The sequence below is a fragment of the Lissotriton vulgaris genome, chromosome 5 (genome assembly GCF_964263255.1).
Source record: "Lissotriton vulgaris chromosome 5, aLisVul1.2, whole genome shotgun sequence".
In the NCBI taxonomy this organism is placed as follows: domain Eukaryota; kingdom Metazoa; phylum Chordata; class Amphibia; order Caudata; family Salamandridae; genus Lissotriton; species Lissotriton vulgaris.
In genome coordinates this window covers 1334790896-1334806861 of record NC_141693.1, presented here as the reverse complement: position 1 = coordinate 1334806861, position 15966 = coordinate 1334790896, and the positions used below count along the sequence as shown (strand labels likewise).

Below are 15966 nucleotides of genomic sequence, written 5' to 3'. Positions count from 1 at the left end.
AGGCCTCTTCTTCCTCCACTGCCATTTCTTCCTTTTCCTGCTTGATGTCCTCACCGAAGATATCGAGGGTGTCCAGGATACTTTGTTGCTGCATGTCTCTCTGTCGAGCCTGAAGGGTCTTCCTCTTTATGGTCTGGGGCGAGACAGAGATTACAGACCTTATGCTGGTTGGTACGCAGATATTTTAAGTGGCATCGAGAACAGAATTGAAACGGCGTCCGTTCCATTGGCAGAAGGCTGGATGCTAGTTCTCGCAGTAGAAACTGAGGAAAGAGTTAGGCCCGAGGCCGCGGTTGGAGTTTTTCGATAATACAGATAACGTTTTCTTAGATTAACACGAAAAGGTGGAGATGCAATTGAAAACAATACAGTGAGTGTAAAGTGAATTGCGCACCGAAGGGATCCCAATTAACGGTTTTGAATCGGAGCGCCGCAATACATGTCCGAACCCGATGGCGGAAATTTAACAATCTAACAATGGAGATGATGCCCATACCCACTATCACCGAAAGGAGGAGTCACCTTACCTCGTGACTGCAAAAGACTTCTTAAAAGAAAACAACTTGCAAACATCTGGACTCAACACTAGATGACAGGAGTATGCAAAGCATGTGTATCTACAGCACACATGCCTCAAACAAAAGAAAACAATGGGCCATTATAGCCATGAACTGAAGAGACGCAAACAAGGCAGAAAGCAGGAAGTGGCAAGTACAATCCTCTGCGGAAAAGTGGAAGCAGTGGTACATGCCCAGGTTCTAGCAATGTTTGACTTTATCTGCCTACTCTCCAGAAGTTAAGTGATTGCAAGCTGGAGAAGAAGATGGTGGAAGGAACAATCTGAATCACTGTCCAAGCACAGACAGAAACCAGGACCCTGCCTGATCTTCCTAAAAGCACGCAGGAAACTAAATACTTACAATCACTTGGGAAGCTTGCGGGAACCATTAATTTCCATTAGGTAATTTCAAACCAATATATTTCCCCTCTCTTGATTTTGGGCATTGCAAATATTGTTTCGATTTATTTCTTTTCTATAATTGCCACTACGAACCTTTAGGTTTATTTCTGGTAATTTAGGTTTCTTTTAAGGTGCTGGTTTCAAGACACGTTCTTCACAGTGATGGAAATGCATAGATGCGATAATTTGCATTGAATGCTTGCTAAATCTTTTATTCTTCTGATGAACTCAATCATGGATTGGTACTTCCCCAATTTTAAGATGGTAATCAGCATACATGTCTTTTCAAGAAGAGCGTCAAGTGTAGCAATCGGACGTGGTGTAAACGTGACCAAATTTACTTCCCTAATTCAAGTACACATTTTTGTTTTATAGCTGGACTAATTAAGAGCTAAATCAAGAACACAGTCTCCCTGCATAGAATTATCTGTAATCTGGTCCACTGTGCCTGGTTGTCCTGGCCATACAAGTAATTCACAATGACTCACCACACCTTTTCCTGTGCTCTTTTCCATTCGGCCAGCTATACCTATTAACTGATTCACAACCCCTTCACAGACTAGGCTTCTCCCACAGTTAAATTGCAGAAACTGATAGAAAGTCAATATGATTTTACCATACAAATTCTTTTGGCAGCTATCATGGAGAAGATTTAGAAAGGTTTGTTGATAAATGGCTTCTCTACTTCGGTTTCCATGGTATTCTTTTTATGGTATGATACCAAATGTTTGATGCAGCTTAACCTGAATAAGTGAGTGGCAGCCAGGGTGAAACATTGATATCTTGGGTTGCTGTAACATTTGTAAATACAAATTTTATTTTAGCAATACAGGTTAGTGTTTTACCTCCAGTGATGTATGTGTGACCTGATGGTAATTGTGTGGCTTACTGGTTACATATCATAACCTTTTCTTATCAATTACACCCATCCTCTCTTCCCCAAGTTAAGATTATCCTTACCACGTTGGAGCCATCACCACCCTTTCTCATGGATGGGTCTTCACACTGCCAAGGCTTACACTCTTGTGGAATATTAGAAAAACACAGCAGTATGTCATTCCTTCCCCTCTCCTAAATCACTCTTTAATTCAAGCACAATTAATATCGGAAAACGCTTAATACACTTCATAGAAGCCAACATATTCATAAATAGATTTATAGAGAAAAATGAGCTGATGGACAGTAACGAAGCCTACTGGCTTCCTCAATTTTACAAAATTCATTTGCGGTTTTTAGAGTTTCTAGACAACATATGTTCATGTGAGACAATACCCAGAATCAGCTGTTTTTCTATTTTCTCCAACCCTCACCTCAAAATCGGGCACTGGCCAAGTGACAATGTTGGTATTGTAAGCTCCTAACTCTGGTTCAGCTTCTATTCAAATTATGTGACCGATTATTCACTTTTATCTTTCTGCCTTTAAGGCTTGAGTAGAATTGTCCTCATTTTCTATGGATCGAATACCAAACTCTCCTCCTAGATTGTACTCCCAAATTTCGTCTTCCTACACACTAGATCCCAATTGGACCCACTCCTATGATACAGGCTTTTTTTCGGTTTAGTCCCTTATATTGAGTCCCCTTCAGGTTTCTGCTGCAGTGTTTCAAGCTTCGGTATGGCATATTTTCTGACTTACTGGACCTGGATTGTTTTTTTCTCCATCTCTCACACACTAAGCTTCCTTTCTGTTTCTCCTCCTGTGTAACTAGACAGGTCTGTTTCTTCTCCAGCACCTAGTCATTATCTTCCCAATCTGGTTTTTCCTTCGCTGAGCCTTGGTATTGCTTTTCCTATGCTCAACTTTCTGTTTATTCCCATTCTCCTATGCTCATGTTCTTAATTACTACCTATCTATGGCTTTAAGCCAAATTTCCTTTTTTAACTCAACAACGCATATGTCATAATTTAAACACCAAGGAGTTTTTCCATATGAATCTAGCCTTATTCGTTTTTTCACTACACTCTCTGGGCATTTTCTGCCTTTTTTCTTCTGATTCTTGGGCCTCTGTTCCATCTCTCTTTGTGACTTGGACCTGGTCCTGTTCCTCATGTCCTCTGAACTAGCCCTGTTCAAAATATGCATGGGTCACAACTCTGCTTCTCCCACTCTCCAAATCATTGTTCTATTTCTTACATGCTATACACTCAAGTTGCATTTCTTCCACTTAGCTCTGGGTCCTGCATTTACCTCTACTTTTTTAGCCTTTATTCATGTCACCTTATTATTTTGCTTTACGAGGTCAGCATATGTATTTTAATCCATAAGGATTTTGGCCTCAATTGTAATTATATTGTTAACCGTGTATCACGGATGGCGACTAGAAAGTAGTAGTTGAACTAATAGAAGATGCTCTCCATACACAGTTGCTACACATCACCCTATCCCAAATGAGCTGCTAGAATATTCCCACATATGAACCATTTTGAGACCACATAAAAAATGTGTTGTCAGACCAACACAGAATAGTCTGATCCTCCAATTGCAGCACTAGATCACCACACGAAAATGAAGATCTCATCACATTCACTGTTCGGAGGAGCCCAGAGAAGGGTGTGACTGTTTCAACAAACAGAGCAATCGGGTAGATGAGAGAAAACAAAGTATGAAGAGTGCCATGCGTGTGTGGTTAAGTGCAGGAGTAACTTTGTACTGTTCCAACAATCAGGGAGTGGAATACTGTGACAAAACTGTCATACAAAAAGAAGGGAATAAGCCCACCTGAAAGATAGAAGCTAACTTGAGCAGGCAGGAGGAGCATGTGAGCATTACAAAAAGTGTGTACGCAACTACACAGAACTGGGTGCAATATTAGCCGTGTGGTACTAAGAGAGGTAGGGAGAAGGCAGTGGGATACACTTCACATCCAGAAGTATCTCAGCTGATGAGTGCTGCGAGAACAGGAGTAATACTGTTAATGTGAAGCCCCCCCCCCCCACATATATATATATAGATAAAAAAAACATTTTTCAATTTCTTAAATTGGCAAGTAGCTTCAACAGATCCCAATATAAATTACACCCTTCCTCTGCCAGAGCTCTAATACACCTGGAAGAGAACGTCTGTACTCCCCACAAAGCATTCAATTAAAACTAAAAAGCAAAAAAACACTCTCCAAGGCCCCAGGAAGAGCTGCTCACTCGAATTGAAATCCCTCGTTGTTTATCAGAAGTCCGATAGCACTCCGATCAAAGGCACACACCAAACGGAGGGTTCACAAACTCCGATTGTCCGTTTTGCACCCCCTTTTATGGTTCCGAGTGGCAGTCGTGACTGGGCGTATATACAAGAAGTTGCTCCATCAGGAGTAGGCTGCTCGGCACAGTTCGTACACAGAACAGAGGCGTGCATGCAGCAGGCGTACATATAGTCACTATAAATAACTCTGTTCCCCCTCCCCCCAAGATCACGAAAGACGACCCAACCCTGCCACCAAGGAGAATGGGTGAGACGAGAGGCACTTGAACGGTGGGAGTCCCGGGGCAAAGAGCTCTCCCTCACAGTGAAAACGGACACAGTCCAACTTGATTTTCAGGACTCCATCTCCTCAGAGTCCAGCGGCGGAGGCACAAAACTCACCACTTCGTCGTAGGTCAGACCTGCAACAGCCAGGAGAAGAGGTTAGTAAACTGATAAGCAAATATGTCAACAATCTAAGGCAGCAAGGGGGAGGTGGCAAAAGCAAGGTATTCAAGTCCATGCCTTTCAAGACAACAACAGATATTTGCCCAGCAACCTGAGAAACATTATGATTGTTAGGGCACTTAACGTGGCGACTTTTCCTGATTTAAGGGTGCACCAAGGGGCAGCTTTCTTACAAAGGAGGCAATATCATGCTGCAAAATTAGGTCCTGATGGAGAGGTCCTTACTGTTGAGAGAACATGTCTAACTGTGATACCCTGTGGTAGAAGGTGTATCTCAGTTACAGTTTCTATAAGGGAAGAGATGCTGAAGACCAAACCGTCTCACTAGGAGGAGGGCATCTCACTGTGAGACCTCCTTCTAACAGAGAGGGGACCACAGAGTGAAACTGTGACATGGCACCTCAGACCTCTCTGAGATTAGCTGAGAAGCGATGGACCCCATCGTGGATCGACTCATATCTTTCTCAATTCTTAAACAGTACAAACCACACAGAGGCCAGAAGTCATAATCCTTTTCACTAGCTGCTAATATGAAAGCGCGGTCAGATACGGATGTTCACCAATCTTGAAAATAAAATATTTCCCTGGTGTTTACGAAGGGCGAACTCTAGGACATATATGCCGATCTTACAGCACTGTATAGTCCGTTTCCTGGCCTTTGCAAGGCCTGAAACAGTACTAACCAGTGCAAATGCTTGTTTTGTGACAATACTAAAGGTGACACCTAGCACCAGAAGATACTACCTTGAGAGTCATAGTGTAGCTTGAGAGACACACAGGTGGCTTTTAGCCAGGGAATATCCCCTGACAGCGACCTCAGATGGAAAGTACTAAGGGTCGAGCGGCTTGGCTACTCCATATTTTTTCAGCAAAGCTTGCAAGACTCCGAGGGATAACATGCTTTCCTGGTTACCTCCTTTGCCCACTCAGGAAGTCATGACAGAACGAGTGCTCTATTCATAAAAACAAACACAAAATGTGATATAAATGCTTGAGCTTATGCATCTACACCACTGGGAACGTGTAAACCAGTATTTCCTTTATTCCTTAGTCTCTTGAGTCATTGCAGAAGGTGGTCAAGGTCAAACAAGTCCAACACCTAAAAAAGTAGCAGGTTGACGGAAACTGCAAAGCAACACCTAAATTGTATGAGTCAACAAGAACCCAGATGCTTGTTTGTGGTCAGCCGGGAGTAGCTTCTTGTTCCCCATATTCTTCACTCTAGGAAGTCATGTGAAGGCAATGCGTCTCTCCAATACCCTACTATAGAAAGTGATGAAGCAGCCGAGCCACCCCACCTCCCCCCAAACTGGGCAGTTACATAGTAATTGAGATGCCCACCACTGTACGAATTTTAAGGTTACCCCCGATTTTTACTTTAGGACTTAAATAATGGGCATAAGTTATCTTGGTTAGACCCTTTCTCCACTCAAGGAATTAATAACAGCAGCTCACATACACCCACTTTTACATTCTGAGAAGAGTTTAGGGAGCAACGGTTCTCATGCCCCTAATTACGGATATGAGAGATAAGCTGTGAGCATCTTCTTGTTTTTGCACCACAAAGTATTAGGAGAAGCCAGAGAATCAAGGCACTCTCCATTTTTAAGTTCCTGTTACTCACTTTTCCACTCCTCAATCTCCAGCTCTTTGCTTTCGAAGGACTGGTCATAGGGATCTGCCACCGGCTCATCATCTGGATCATGATACTGAGCAAAATAAGGGTGGGCCAGGGCCTCTGTTGCAGTGATCCTCTTATCAGTGTCCAGAACCAGCATCTTTTCCAGCAGATCCACAGCTGCAGTAGAAGACATAAGGCAACAATCTTAAACATGATCTTTTCCAGTATAAGACCCATAACGGAAGCTACAAAAATGGAGTCTAATAAAGTTGAGTAAACAGACACAAAAGTAACCATTTCAAAGTCATTCACACCACGATACCAAAAACGAAATAATGTTCAGTGAATCAAGGAATAATTTCCCACCAGCATTAACAGTAATATTTTGGCTCACAGACTCTGTGCCATTGATAGCTCGTGGTAAACTTGTGTTATCTTAAATCAGGACCACTAACTGTATTTTGACAGCTATTATCCAGTTGCTTTTAAGCCCTCTTTCACACATTACTCCTCAGATACAAACATGGAAAGTAGGTCTGAAGCAGTATAAGTGGTTATAGTGAAGTCTGAGGGAGGAGAAGGGTCACTTAGTAATAGAAGCAAGGCTTTCCGTGAAGGCTATCCAAAGGATGGAGTCCGGGCCCTCCTGGGACGGCGTGCCTGAGGTGGTGGCCTGGCAGGGTGCCTGGTGGCACCTGGCAAGCCCTACAGGTTCTGAAGACCAGGATGACTGCGGACCACCGGTACAATTTCGCTGAGGCCTAGCTGCTCGGAAGGTACAACTGAGACGCTGGGGTCCGGTCTGGGCCACGGGCGTTTTGTCAGTCCCCCACGGTGCGGGGAACGAAGCAGCATCCTACCGGAGGGAGAGACTGGCGCAGCGGCCTGCATCAGTGGGGGCCCTCTCTGCGCTCTTCCTCTGTGGACCCTCCCACGCAGGAACTGGGGTTGGGACCCTGGTGGGAGACCCAGCGCAGGAGTAGTAGCAGTGGCCGGGAGGCCTGGTCGGTCGCGGCGGAGGAGTGGGCGGACTCCAGGCGGGAGAGCGGGACCGTGTCTCTCCATCTGAACTGCAGAGCGGAGCCCGGTGACCCTCTTGAGGTGAGGCCTCACAGCAGGACGCAAGGCCTGAGGTGCCAGCTCCACACAGCGGTGAGTGTCGGCGACCTCGTGGCATGGTCAGATTGACGTTGGAGAGCTTGGGGTGTGAGTGACTTATGGATTCAGGACTGAGCCTGAGTCACGTAACGAGTGGCCCTTGAAGACACCTGGAGGTGTGGCTGCTCACTGGGGTGAAGTTGTTGCAATCTAGCGCAGTTTGCGCGCTGAAACTAGATCCTTACCCTTGACGCTTGAGCCCTGCAGGGCGGGGGGGGACATCTATGGGGCAGACTTCACTGGGGCCTGATCCGGGCCGGGAGCAAACCAGGCGGCCCTGCAGAGTGGAGATGCTGTAGTTGCCTGCACGCAGTGAGGTTCGTCTGCTCAAGGGAGAGCGGCGCAAAGGGGGGGGGCCTCGGCCGCCGGGGGTCGCACCAGATCCCTTCCTCCATAACCGGAGCAACAACAGCAACTGAAGTGCCTTGCGGGACCTGCAGGGGATAGGGGGGATCCCCCTACAAAGAGTGGATGCCAAGTGGAGGGTTGGACCTGTGCCCCCTTTCCTCCCCCGCCCCCTGGAATTAGTGGAGTAGAGTTCTGCGCCCAGCAAGGTGAGGCACGCTGCGCGCAGGGGGTCCTGGAACTCCCTATCAGCTTAGCGGTGAGTGCTGGGGACTTCGGGGGCCTGGAGGGACCGGCGGCTGGATGTGAGAGGGCACCTGCTCTAGAGACTGCATCGGAGTCTGTGATACCCGGTGGTTTGCCCTGCAGAGATTTTGAGGTGTGTGGCCCTCTAGGGAGCGATTGGGGAGACCCACAGCAACCCGTGCAAATGTAGTGGCAGAGGAGCCGGCCGCAGGGAGTTCACTGTAGAGGAGCAGCACACGGGAACACCTTCGGCGGCGTGGTGTTTACGGAGTGCCCGTTGGTGTTGGGCTCGAAGGCCTAAGAGTTTGCTCTGGAGAGTGGGTACCCCTAGTAATGTGAGAGTACGGCTGAGTTGTAGAGTCCGGCCTGTCTGTGCTGGAGGATAGCCCAGCTGGGGAAGCGGCCTAGTGGACCACTTAGGAGCCTTCTTTGGGTCCTGGAGGTTGGTAGACCAGAGCAAGACTTAGCTGAGGACTCAGAGCTAAACGGGACGACCGGAGCAACCTAGGGATCGCATAGCTAGCACCTACCCATGGGGACGGATCCCAGTGGCGAATATCCCCTAAGCTTAGGCTTGAATGAGCAAGACCCTTTGGACTGGTTTGGTCGTTGGCACTTGCACTGGAATTTTCGGGCCTGCTACATTTGCTGGGGTCACTGGGGGGTGGGTGGGGGGGAGAATAGACTGATTCCTGCAGTGGCTAGTATGCGCAATGTCCACCTCCAGGGGGCGTAGAGACAAGACCTTGAAAGATCTGTTTGCCAAAGCACAAGTAAACCAACAGACCACCCCCATGGCCTCGAGTTCTACACAGCCCGCCTCAGGACAGTAGGGCGGGTCGGAACCCATCACCAAATCCTTTTCGGAATCACTGTTTACTACCCTGCGGGAAGACATCCACAACCTAAAAAAGGAATTCACAGAGGAGATTAAAGAGGTTCGCAGGGATGTGGATGGTATCGGTGAACGGATGGCGGGTCTGGAGAGCAAAAGTGATGGGAAAGACACTGAAATAGCGGCACTGCAGCAGGAAATCCTCCAACTCCATGACCAACAAGTCGACCTGCAGACACATCTGGAGGACTTAAAGAACCACTCTCGTCGCTATAATGTAAGGATCCGGGGAGTGACGTCACAAAGGACTTATTTAGCTTCTCGAGAGACCTCTTCAACCACATCCTAGGGCGCCCGCCAGCACCAGGTGGGCTCCCCGCGCTCCACATCTGCCCCACCCCCTGATATCTTAGTATGCGTGCAGGACTACCACACCAAAGAGGAGATTCTTCAAAGGGCTCGGCAGATGCACCCTCCCGCCTTCCATGACCATTAGCCGGTGCTGTTCCAAGATTTGGCTGCACTCACCCTTCAGAAGTGCAGAACCTTTAAACCAGTCAATGCCTACCTACAAAAACGCCGATTCAGAAAAGGGGGTGGTGATGAACAGAGTGTCTGAATTAAGCAGACCACTCTTACCCAGTCCAAAGATCAGGGCTTGATCCATCACCGTTTTTTAGCTCACTGCACCATCCCAGCTCAGAACCTGTCTACATGCAAATTAGTCTGACCCTGGCCCAGTGCATCATGGGAACAGGGCAGACCAAACTACCAAGCCAATTCTTATACTGGAAAGGAAACAAGCTTCCGGGGACAGACTGATTTGCATATAGCCAGGTTCTGAGCTGGGATGGTGCACAGAGATAAATAACGGTGATGGATCAAGCCCTGATCTTTGGACTGGGTAAGAGTGGTCTGCTTAATTCAGACACTCTGTTCATCACCACCCCCTTTTCTGAATCGTTTTTGGCCACTATAGGTGTGGCAGGGTATACTCAGACATGAGTCCCTTTCTCACTGCACTATTAGGATTCAAGCAAGCCGGGCCGAAGACGGCTGAAATGCCAGAAACCGGTCCCCGGTAGCTTGTCTCCTTTCTGGTGAAGAATTGGCTTGGTAGTTTAGTCTGCCCTGTTCCCATGATGCACTGGGCCAGGGACAGACTGATTTGCATATAGCCAGGTTCTGAGCTGGGATGGTGCAGTGAGATAAATAACGGCGATGGATCAAGCCCTGATCTTTGGACTGGGTAAGAGTGGTCTGCTTAATTCAGACACTCTGTTCATCACCACCCCCTTTTCTGAATCGTACCTACAACAACGCAACATCTCCTATAGTTGGGGCCATCCGTTTCATCTCGTGTTCAAAATGGACAATAAGATGTACTGCTACGTTCCCTGTCAGAAGCCTGCAGTCTACTGGGCATTGACCCACCAGCTGATGAGAGCGACTCGACCAGCCAAGTGGCAGACCGTGATGACTCACAGCCCAGATGGCGCCAGCAGCGGCGACGGCGCAGAGCGCGGAAACCTCCTGCAGCAGAGATTATGGAGGGACAGCGTGCCGCAGTGGAGGCGGTCTCATCGGACTTAACTTAGACCCAACCTGGCTGACTTTTCTAACTTTATATGGCCGACTGTTAGCTTGCTTTAGATTCTAGGCCGTTGGCGGGAGGAGGGGCGGGGGTCATGAGACAGTTGTCGAACTACCTGTTCTACAGTATTTATTTATTTATTTTAGAAGCTTGTAAAGCGCATGGCTACCCCCGACGGGGGTGTCCCGGTGCTACCGAATGAGGGGGCACCAAGCAGTCAGGCGAGGCGTGGCTACAGGTTGGAAAACAGACATGTTTTCAGTTTGCGCCGGAACACTGGTTCAGATGTGATCAGCCAAAGACACAGTGGGAGGCTATTCCACAGTTTGGCCGTCACCACAGCAAAGGCTCTTCTCCCTGTCCTAGAACAGCGGAAGCGGGGAGAGTAGAGAATGCGAAGATGGTTAGATCTCAGAGCGCGAGCAGACTGAATTGGCTTTAGTCTGCGTCTGAGATAGGCCGGGCCAAGGCCATTAAGTGCCCGGAAAGCCAGCACTTAAGACTTAAATTGGATACGATACATGACTGGCAGCCAATTAAGTTTCCTCAGGTGTGGGGTGATTGAGTGGCAATAGGGAATATTACAGATCAGCCTAGCAGCGGCATTCTGCACTAGTTGTAGTTGTTTAATCAGGTATGCCGGAGCTCCGGCATATAGGCTATTGGAGTAGTCCAAGCGTGAGGTGATTAAAGCATGGATGACAGTCCTGCGTGAGTCGAGGGGAAGGAAAAAGAGGATTTTCCTAATCATGCGGAGCTTGCCAAAGCAAGCCGAGGTGACTTTGTTGATTTGTGTCTCACAGGACAATTTGTTAAAATGAAATCCCAGGTTGCGTGCATATTTAACTGGGACCGGGGGAGGATTAAGTTCTGATGGCCACCACAAAATGGAAGGTGGTGCTCTGGTTGAAGAATAACACCTCCGTTTTATCTGTGTTCAGCTTAAGGGTGTTGAGAGTCATCTAGGAGGAGATGTTAATGAGGCAGCGTCTAAAGTTGGCAAAGCTGCAGTCAGAGGGATCTCTAAAGGAAAACACCAGCTGAGTGTCATCGCGTAAGATTTCTCTGATCCCCCAGGATTCAACAACCTCTGCCAGAGAAGAGAGGTAAACATTGAAAAAGAGAGGACTAAGTGCAGAACCCTGTGGTACGCCACAGGTAAGCGGTGTGTCCTCAGACACAAAACGTCAGAGGTGGACCCGCTGCGTTCTGCCCGTCAGAAAGGACCTAATCCAGGCTAAAGGGGTATCCCGTATCCCAAAGCTGGATAGTCTATCTAGCAGGATGGTATGTGAGACCGAGTCGAATGCTGCGGATAAGTCGAAGAGTACCAACATGGCCTCCTCTCCTACATCCACGCATTCGCGAATACTCTCGGATACCTCCAGTAGGGCAGTCTCTGTGCTGAAACCGGATCTGAAGCCAGACTGAGTCATGGAGTAGTAGTCGGGACTCCAGATACTCGGCTAGTTATTCCTGCACTGCTTTCTTGAGTATTACACCCCTTGTTGTAAATATTCTTGAGTATTTTGGCTGGCTAAGGGAGAAGCGAGATAGGCCAAGAATTGCTGAACACTGAGGGGTCAGCGCCAGCTTTCTTTAAGATGGGGATCAGCATAGCCTGCTTCCAAGAGGAGGGAAACTGTCCCGAGAGGAGCGATGTATTCCATATGGAGAGTAATGGGTCCACCAAGAGGGGGAGCCAGGGTGCTGAGTACCTGGGCGGGGGCAGGGTGGAGAGGTGACCCGGACTTACATAAACGAAGCCTGGTCAGTGCAGTGTCCATGGACAAGGGTTTGAAAGATACAAACCCCTCCTCAACGGGGACTCTGGAGGTTGACAAGAGACAAAAATATCAGCAATTTTGTCATAGAAGAAATTCGAAAGACCGTCACAGAAGATTTGACTAGGAGGGATCGGACACAAGGCAGAGGGTTTGGCAAATTCCTTCACAATTTTAAATAACATTTTAGAAGAGTTGTCGGCTGCCTTAATTTTGCTGACAAAATATTCCCTCAGTGGCCCGCTTTTATGAAATCTTTTTAATGCGGATCTATAGGTGGCTTTGGCGACGGTATCATACGCACGTCTCCAATTGCGTTCCAGTTTTTTACAATGACTTTTTTCTATGCGTAGGACCGCAGAAAACCAGGGTGCAGAGGGCTTCGTTCTAAGTGAATATATGGGACTAAAAGGGGCGATGGCGTCGATGGCAGAGGAAAGTTTGGAGTTGAAGTTGGAAACATCAGTATTCAGATCGATGGATGTCTGTCTGAACGATCCCGGCAGCCTAGGCTCAAGGGCATCGCAGGTGACCGTGTGCCATTTTCTGCCTTTGGTTGGTATGACAGATGACACTATGTTTGAGTATACCTTTCTTCATGTTTGGGAGATTTTTTTGGGGGGGCGGGGGTTAGGTTGGGGAGGGAGTGAACTGTTCTTTGTCCACCGGGCTCCTAGGTCTACGACAGATACCCAAAGCTTGGGCTTTTTGGGGGAAGAGACTAACTCACGAGCCATTGGATCCCTCACTGTTAATGTGCCTGCTCAGCTGTCCACGTACATTATAGGATAGGTGCCGGTCACGGAGCTTAAAATACTCACACTTAATGTGAGAGGGCTAAACAACCCGGTTAAGCGCAGAGCAGTTCAGTTAAGTTTAGAACAATCCCATGCTGATATTTGCCTCCTGCAGGAGACGCATCTCTTACAAAGGGATTGCCACCGTCTGCGGAAGTTTCCTCTCCAGTTTTTTTCTTCTAACTCTACCAAGACCGCAGGAGTTGCTATATTGGTGGCCCAAATGTTCAGGGGTAATGTCATGCACAACTCAGCAGAGATTAAAGGAAGGTTGTTGGCCTACAGGTTTTCTCTGGGTGACCCTACATTTACTGTCGGCTCCGTCTACACCCCCAATGAAGGTCAGGAGAAGTTCTTTCACAGGGCTCTTACTGAGGCTACAACCACACCAGATCGCCACATTGTGCTGGGGGGAGATTTGAATTTAGTCTTTGATAATAATTTGGAGATGTCGTGTCAACGCACTTACTAAGCGGGTACTCTCTCCACAGAGGGACAGTCTCGTCTAGTTGAGCTAGGCTTTAGGGACCTTTGGCGTAGCTTCCACCCCCAGGAGAGGGATTGTTCTTACTATTCTAGTGCACACGAAACATACGCTCGCCTAGATTGACTGCTTGCATCCACGCCTACACATGCGCTAGCTACTAAGGTGGAGATAGGGGTTGCCTCTCTCTCTGATCATGCCCCAGTGACGGTTGTCCTTTCACTCCCCGCGACTCAGCGCGCGCAATAGACTTGGCGCCTCAGAGAGACGTTATTGCACCGCAAGGAGGTGGTTGCTCGGATACAGGGCGCTATTTCAGATTATCTTTCACACAATACCAACACGGACACTACACTCGCGACACAGTGGGCTGCTCTGAAGGCCGTCATAAGAGGAGAGTTCATTGCAATCTATGCCGCGGATAATGCTGAAGGGCAGAGCAAGAGGAATGACCTCACCCAGCGGACCAGGAGCAAATGCACCAAAGGGCCGGAGCCCCAAGAGTATGAAGGCAGTTGAAAGCGGTTAGGCAACAACTTGCGGCTCTTGATCAGGACCGAGCAGAGTTTGCAGCTTTGCGGTTGCGTCATGCATATTACACTGGCGGGGACAGGTGTGGGCCCCTACTTGCGCACAAACTGCGCGAAGTGAGGCAACAGCAGGCAGTGCAGGAAATCCTTCGGGGGATGGTAGGTGTGTTCTGGATGACCATGAGACTGCTGGTGCTTTCAGTGACTTTTATGCCACCCTCTATTCCAGTGACTCTATTGGTGACCGGGATGAGGATACCTTTCTGGCCTCCATCCCTCTTCCAGTCCTCACAAAGGATCAGGCAGAACACCTAGAACGAGACATCCGACCAGAGGAAGTTATCACTGCCATCTCACACCTTAAAACAGCGAAGCCGCCGGGGCCAGACGGCTTCCCTGCAAGCTTTTATAAAACATTCTGTACTCAGGTTGCCCCTCTGCTAACGCGCCTCTTTAATTCCTTTTCGGAGCCGGGGGCGATCCCAGGTGATCTCTTGGCGGCCTCCATAGCTGTCATACCTAAGCCAGGAAAGGACCAATCACTGTGCCGGGCATACCATCCTATTTCTCTACTTAACGTAGATCTCAAATTGCACAAAGGGATTTTGGCTGCTCGACTGGCACCACATATGGGATGCCTTGTTGACCCAATACCAAACTGGGCTCATCCCAGAACGCCAAACCACTGATAATACTAAATTGGCCCTCCACCTTATTGAAAAGGCTACCTGCATGGAAGGGGAATATATGATGTTGGCTATCGACGCAGAGAAGGCATTCGATAGGGTCTATTGGCCCTATTCAGAGAAGGTGCTGGGGAAGGTAGGATTGGGGTCGAAGTTCCGTACATTTGTTACAAATTCCAGACGGCCACGGTGCGAGTTAACGGCTATATATCCCCCCCAGTTTTCTATTGGGAAAGGCACGAGGCAGGGGTGCCCATTGTCGCCCCTACTCTTCGCCCTCTACATGGAACCATTGGCGCAGAAATTGAGGCTCAACCCGCGAGTAACGGGGATCAAATTAGGGGACTATGTCCATCCAGTCAGCTTATATACAGACGATGTCTTGATCTCGCTATCTCATCCGAAGGACTCGCTACCGGCGTGTTTTACGGACCTGGAGCTGTTCGGTCATGTGGCCGGGTTCAAGGTTAATATGAGCAAGTCAGTGGCCCTCAATCTGTCCCTAGAGAAGCCCACTCGGGCTCTGTTGTAGGGCTCGTTCCCCATCAATCAATCAATCAAAGCATTTGTATAGCGCACTACTCACCCGGAGGGTCTCAAGGCGCTGGGGGAGGGGGGGGGGTCCGCTACTGCTCGAACAGCCAGGTCTTGATCATCTTCCTGAAGGCGAGGTGGTCCTGGGTTAGGCAGAGGTGGGTCGGGAGGGAGGGAGTTCCAAGTCTTGGCAGCGAGGTAGGAGAAGGACCTTCCCCCTGTGGTGGCTCTTCGGATGCGGGGGACGGCGGCGAGGGCGTGGCCGTTCGATCGAATCTGGCGTTTGGGAGCGTAGAAGTTGAGGCGGCTGTTGAGGTATCCTGGGCCTTGGTTGTGCAGGGCTTTGTGTGCGTGGGTGAGGAGACGGAAGGTGATTCTCTTGTTGACCGGGAGCCAGTGCAGGTCTCTCAGGTGTCCGGAGATGTGGTTGCGACGGGGGATGTCCAGGATGAGTCGTGCTGAGGTGTTCTGGATCCGCTGGAGTCTCTTCTGGAGTTTGGCGGTGGTTCCGGCGTAGAGGGAGTTGCCGTAGTCCAGTCGGCTGGTGACGAGGGCATGGGTGACTGTCTTCCTGGTCTCGGTGGGGATCCACCGGAAGATCTTGCGTAGCATGCGTAGGATGTTGAAGCACGACGACGAGACGGCGTTGACTTGTCTGGTCATGGAGAGGGAGGAGTCCAGGATGAAGCCCAGGTTGCGTGCGTGGTCTGTTGGTTTGGGTGCACTGCCTAGGGCGGGGGGCCACCA

At 48.8% G+C, this 15966-nt stretch overlaps 1 protein-coding gene across 2 annotated transcripts in view; it reads right to left on the bottom strand.

Annotated features, from left to right (window-relative positions):
* Positions 1–1755: 1755 nt before the first annotated feature.
* Positions 1756–15966, bottom strand: part of MAPK14 (mitogen-activated protein kinase 14) — a 589986-nt gene continuing 575775 nt past the window's right edge. For both annotated transcript variants that reach the window (XM_086923266.1, XM_086923265.1), the window contains exons 11-12: positions 6230–6403; positions 1756–4559 (exon numbers count right to left, since the gene is read on the bottom strand). In XM_086923266.1, the coding sequence (XP_086779392.1) occupies positions 4492–4559; positions 6230–6403 (242 nt within the window). In that variant the 3' untranslated portion in view covers positions 1756–4491. The remainder of the gene's footprint in view (positions 4560–6229; positions 6404–15966) is intronic.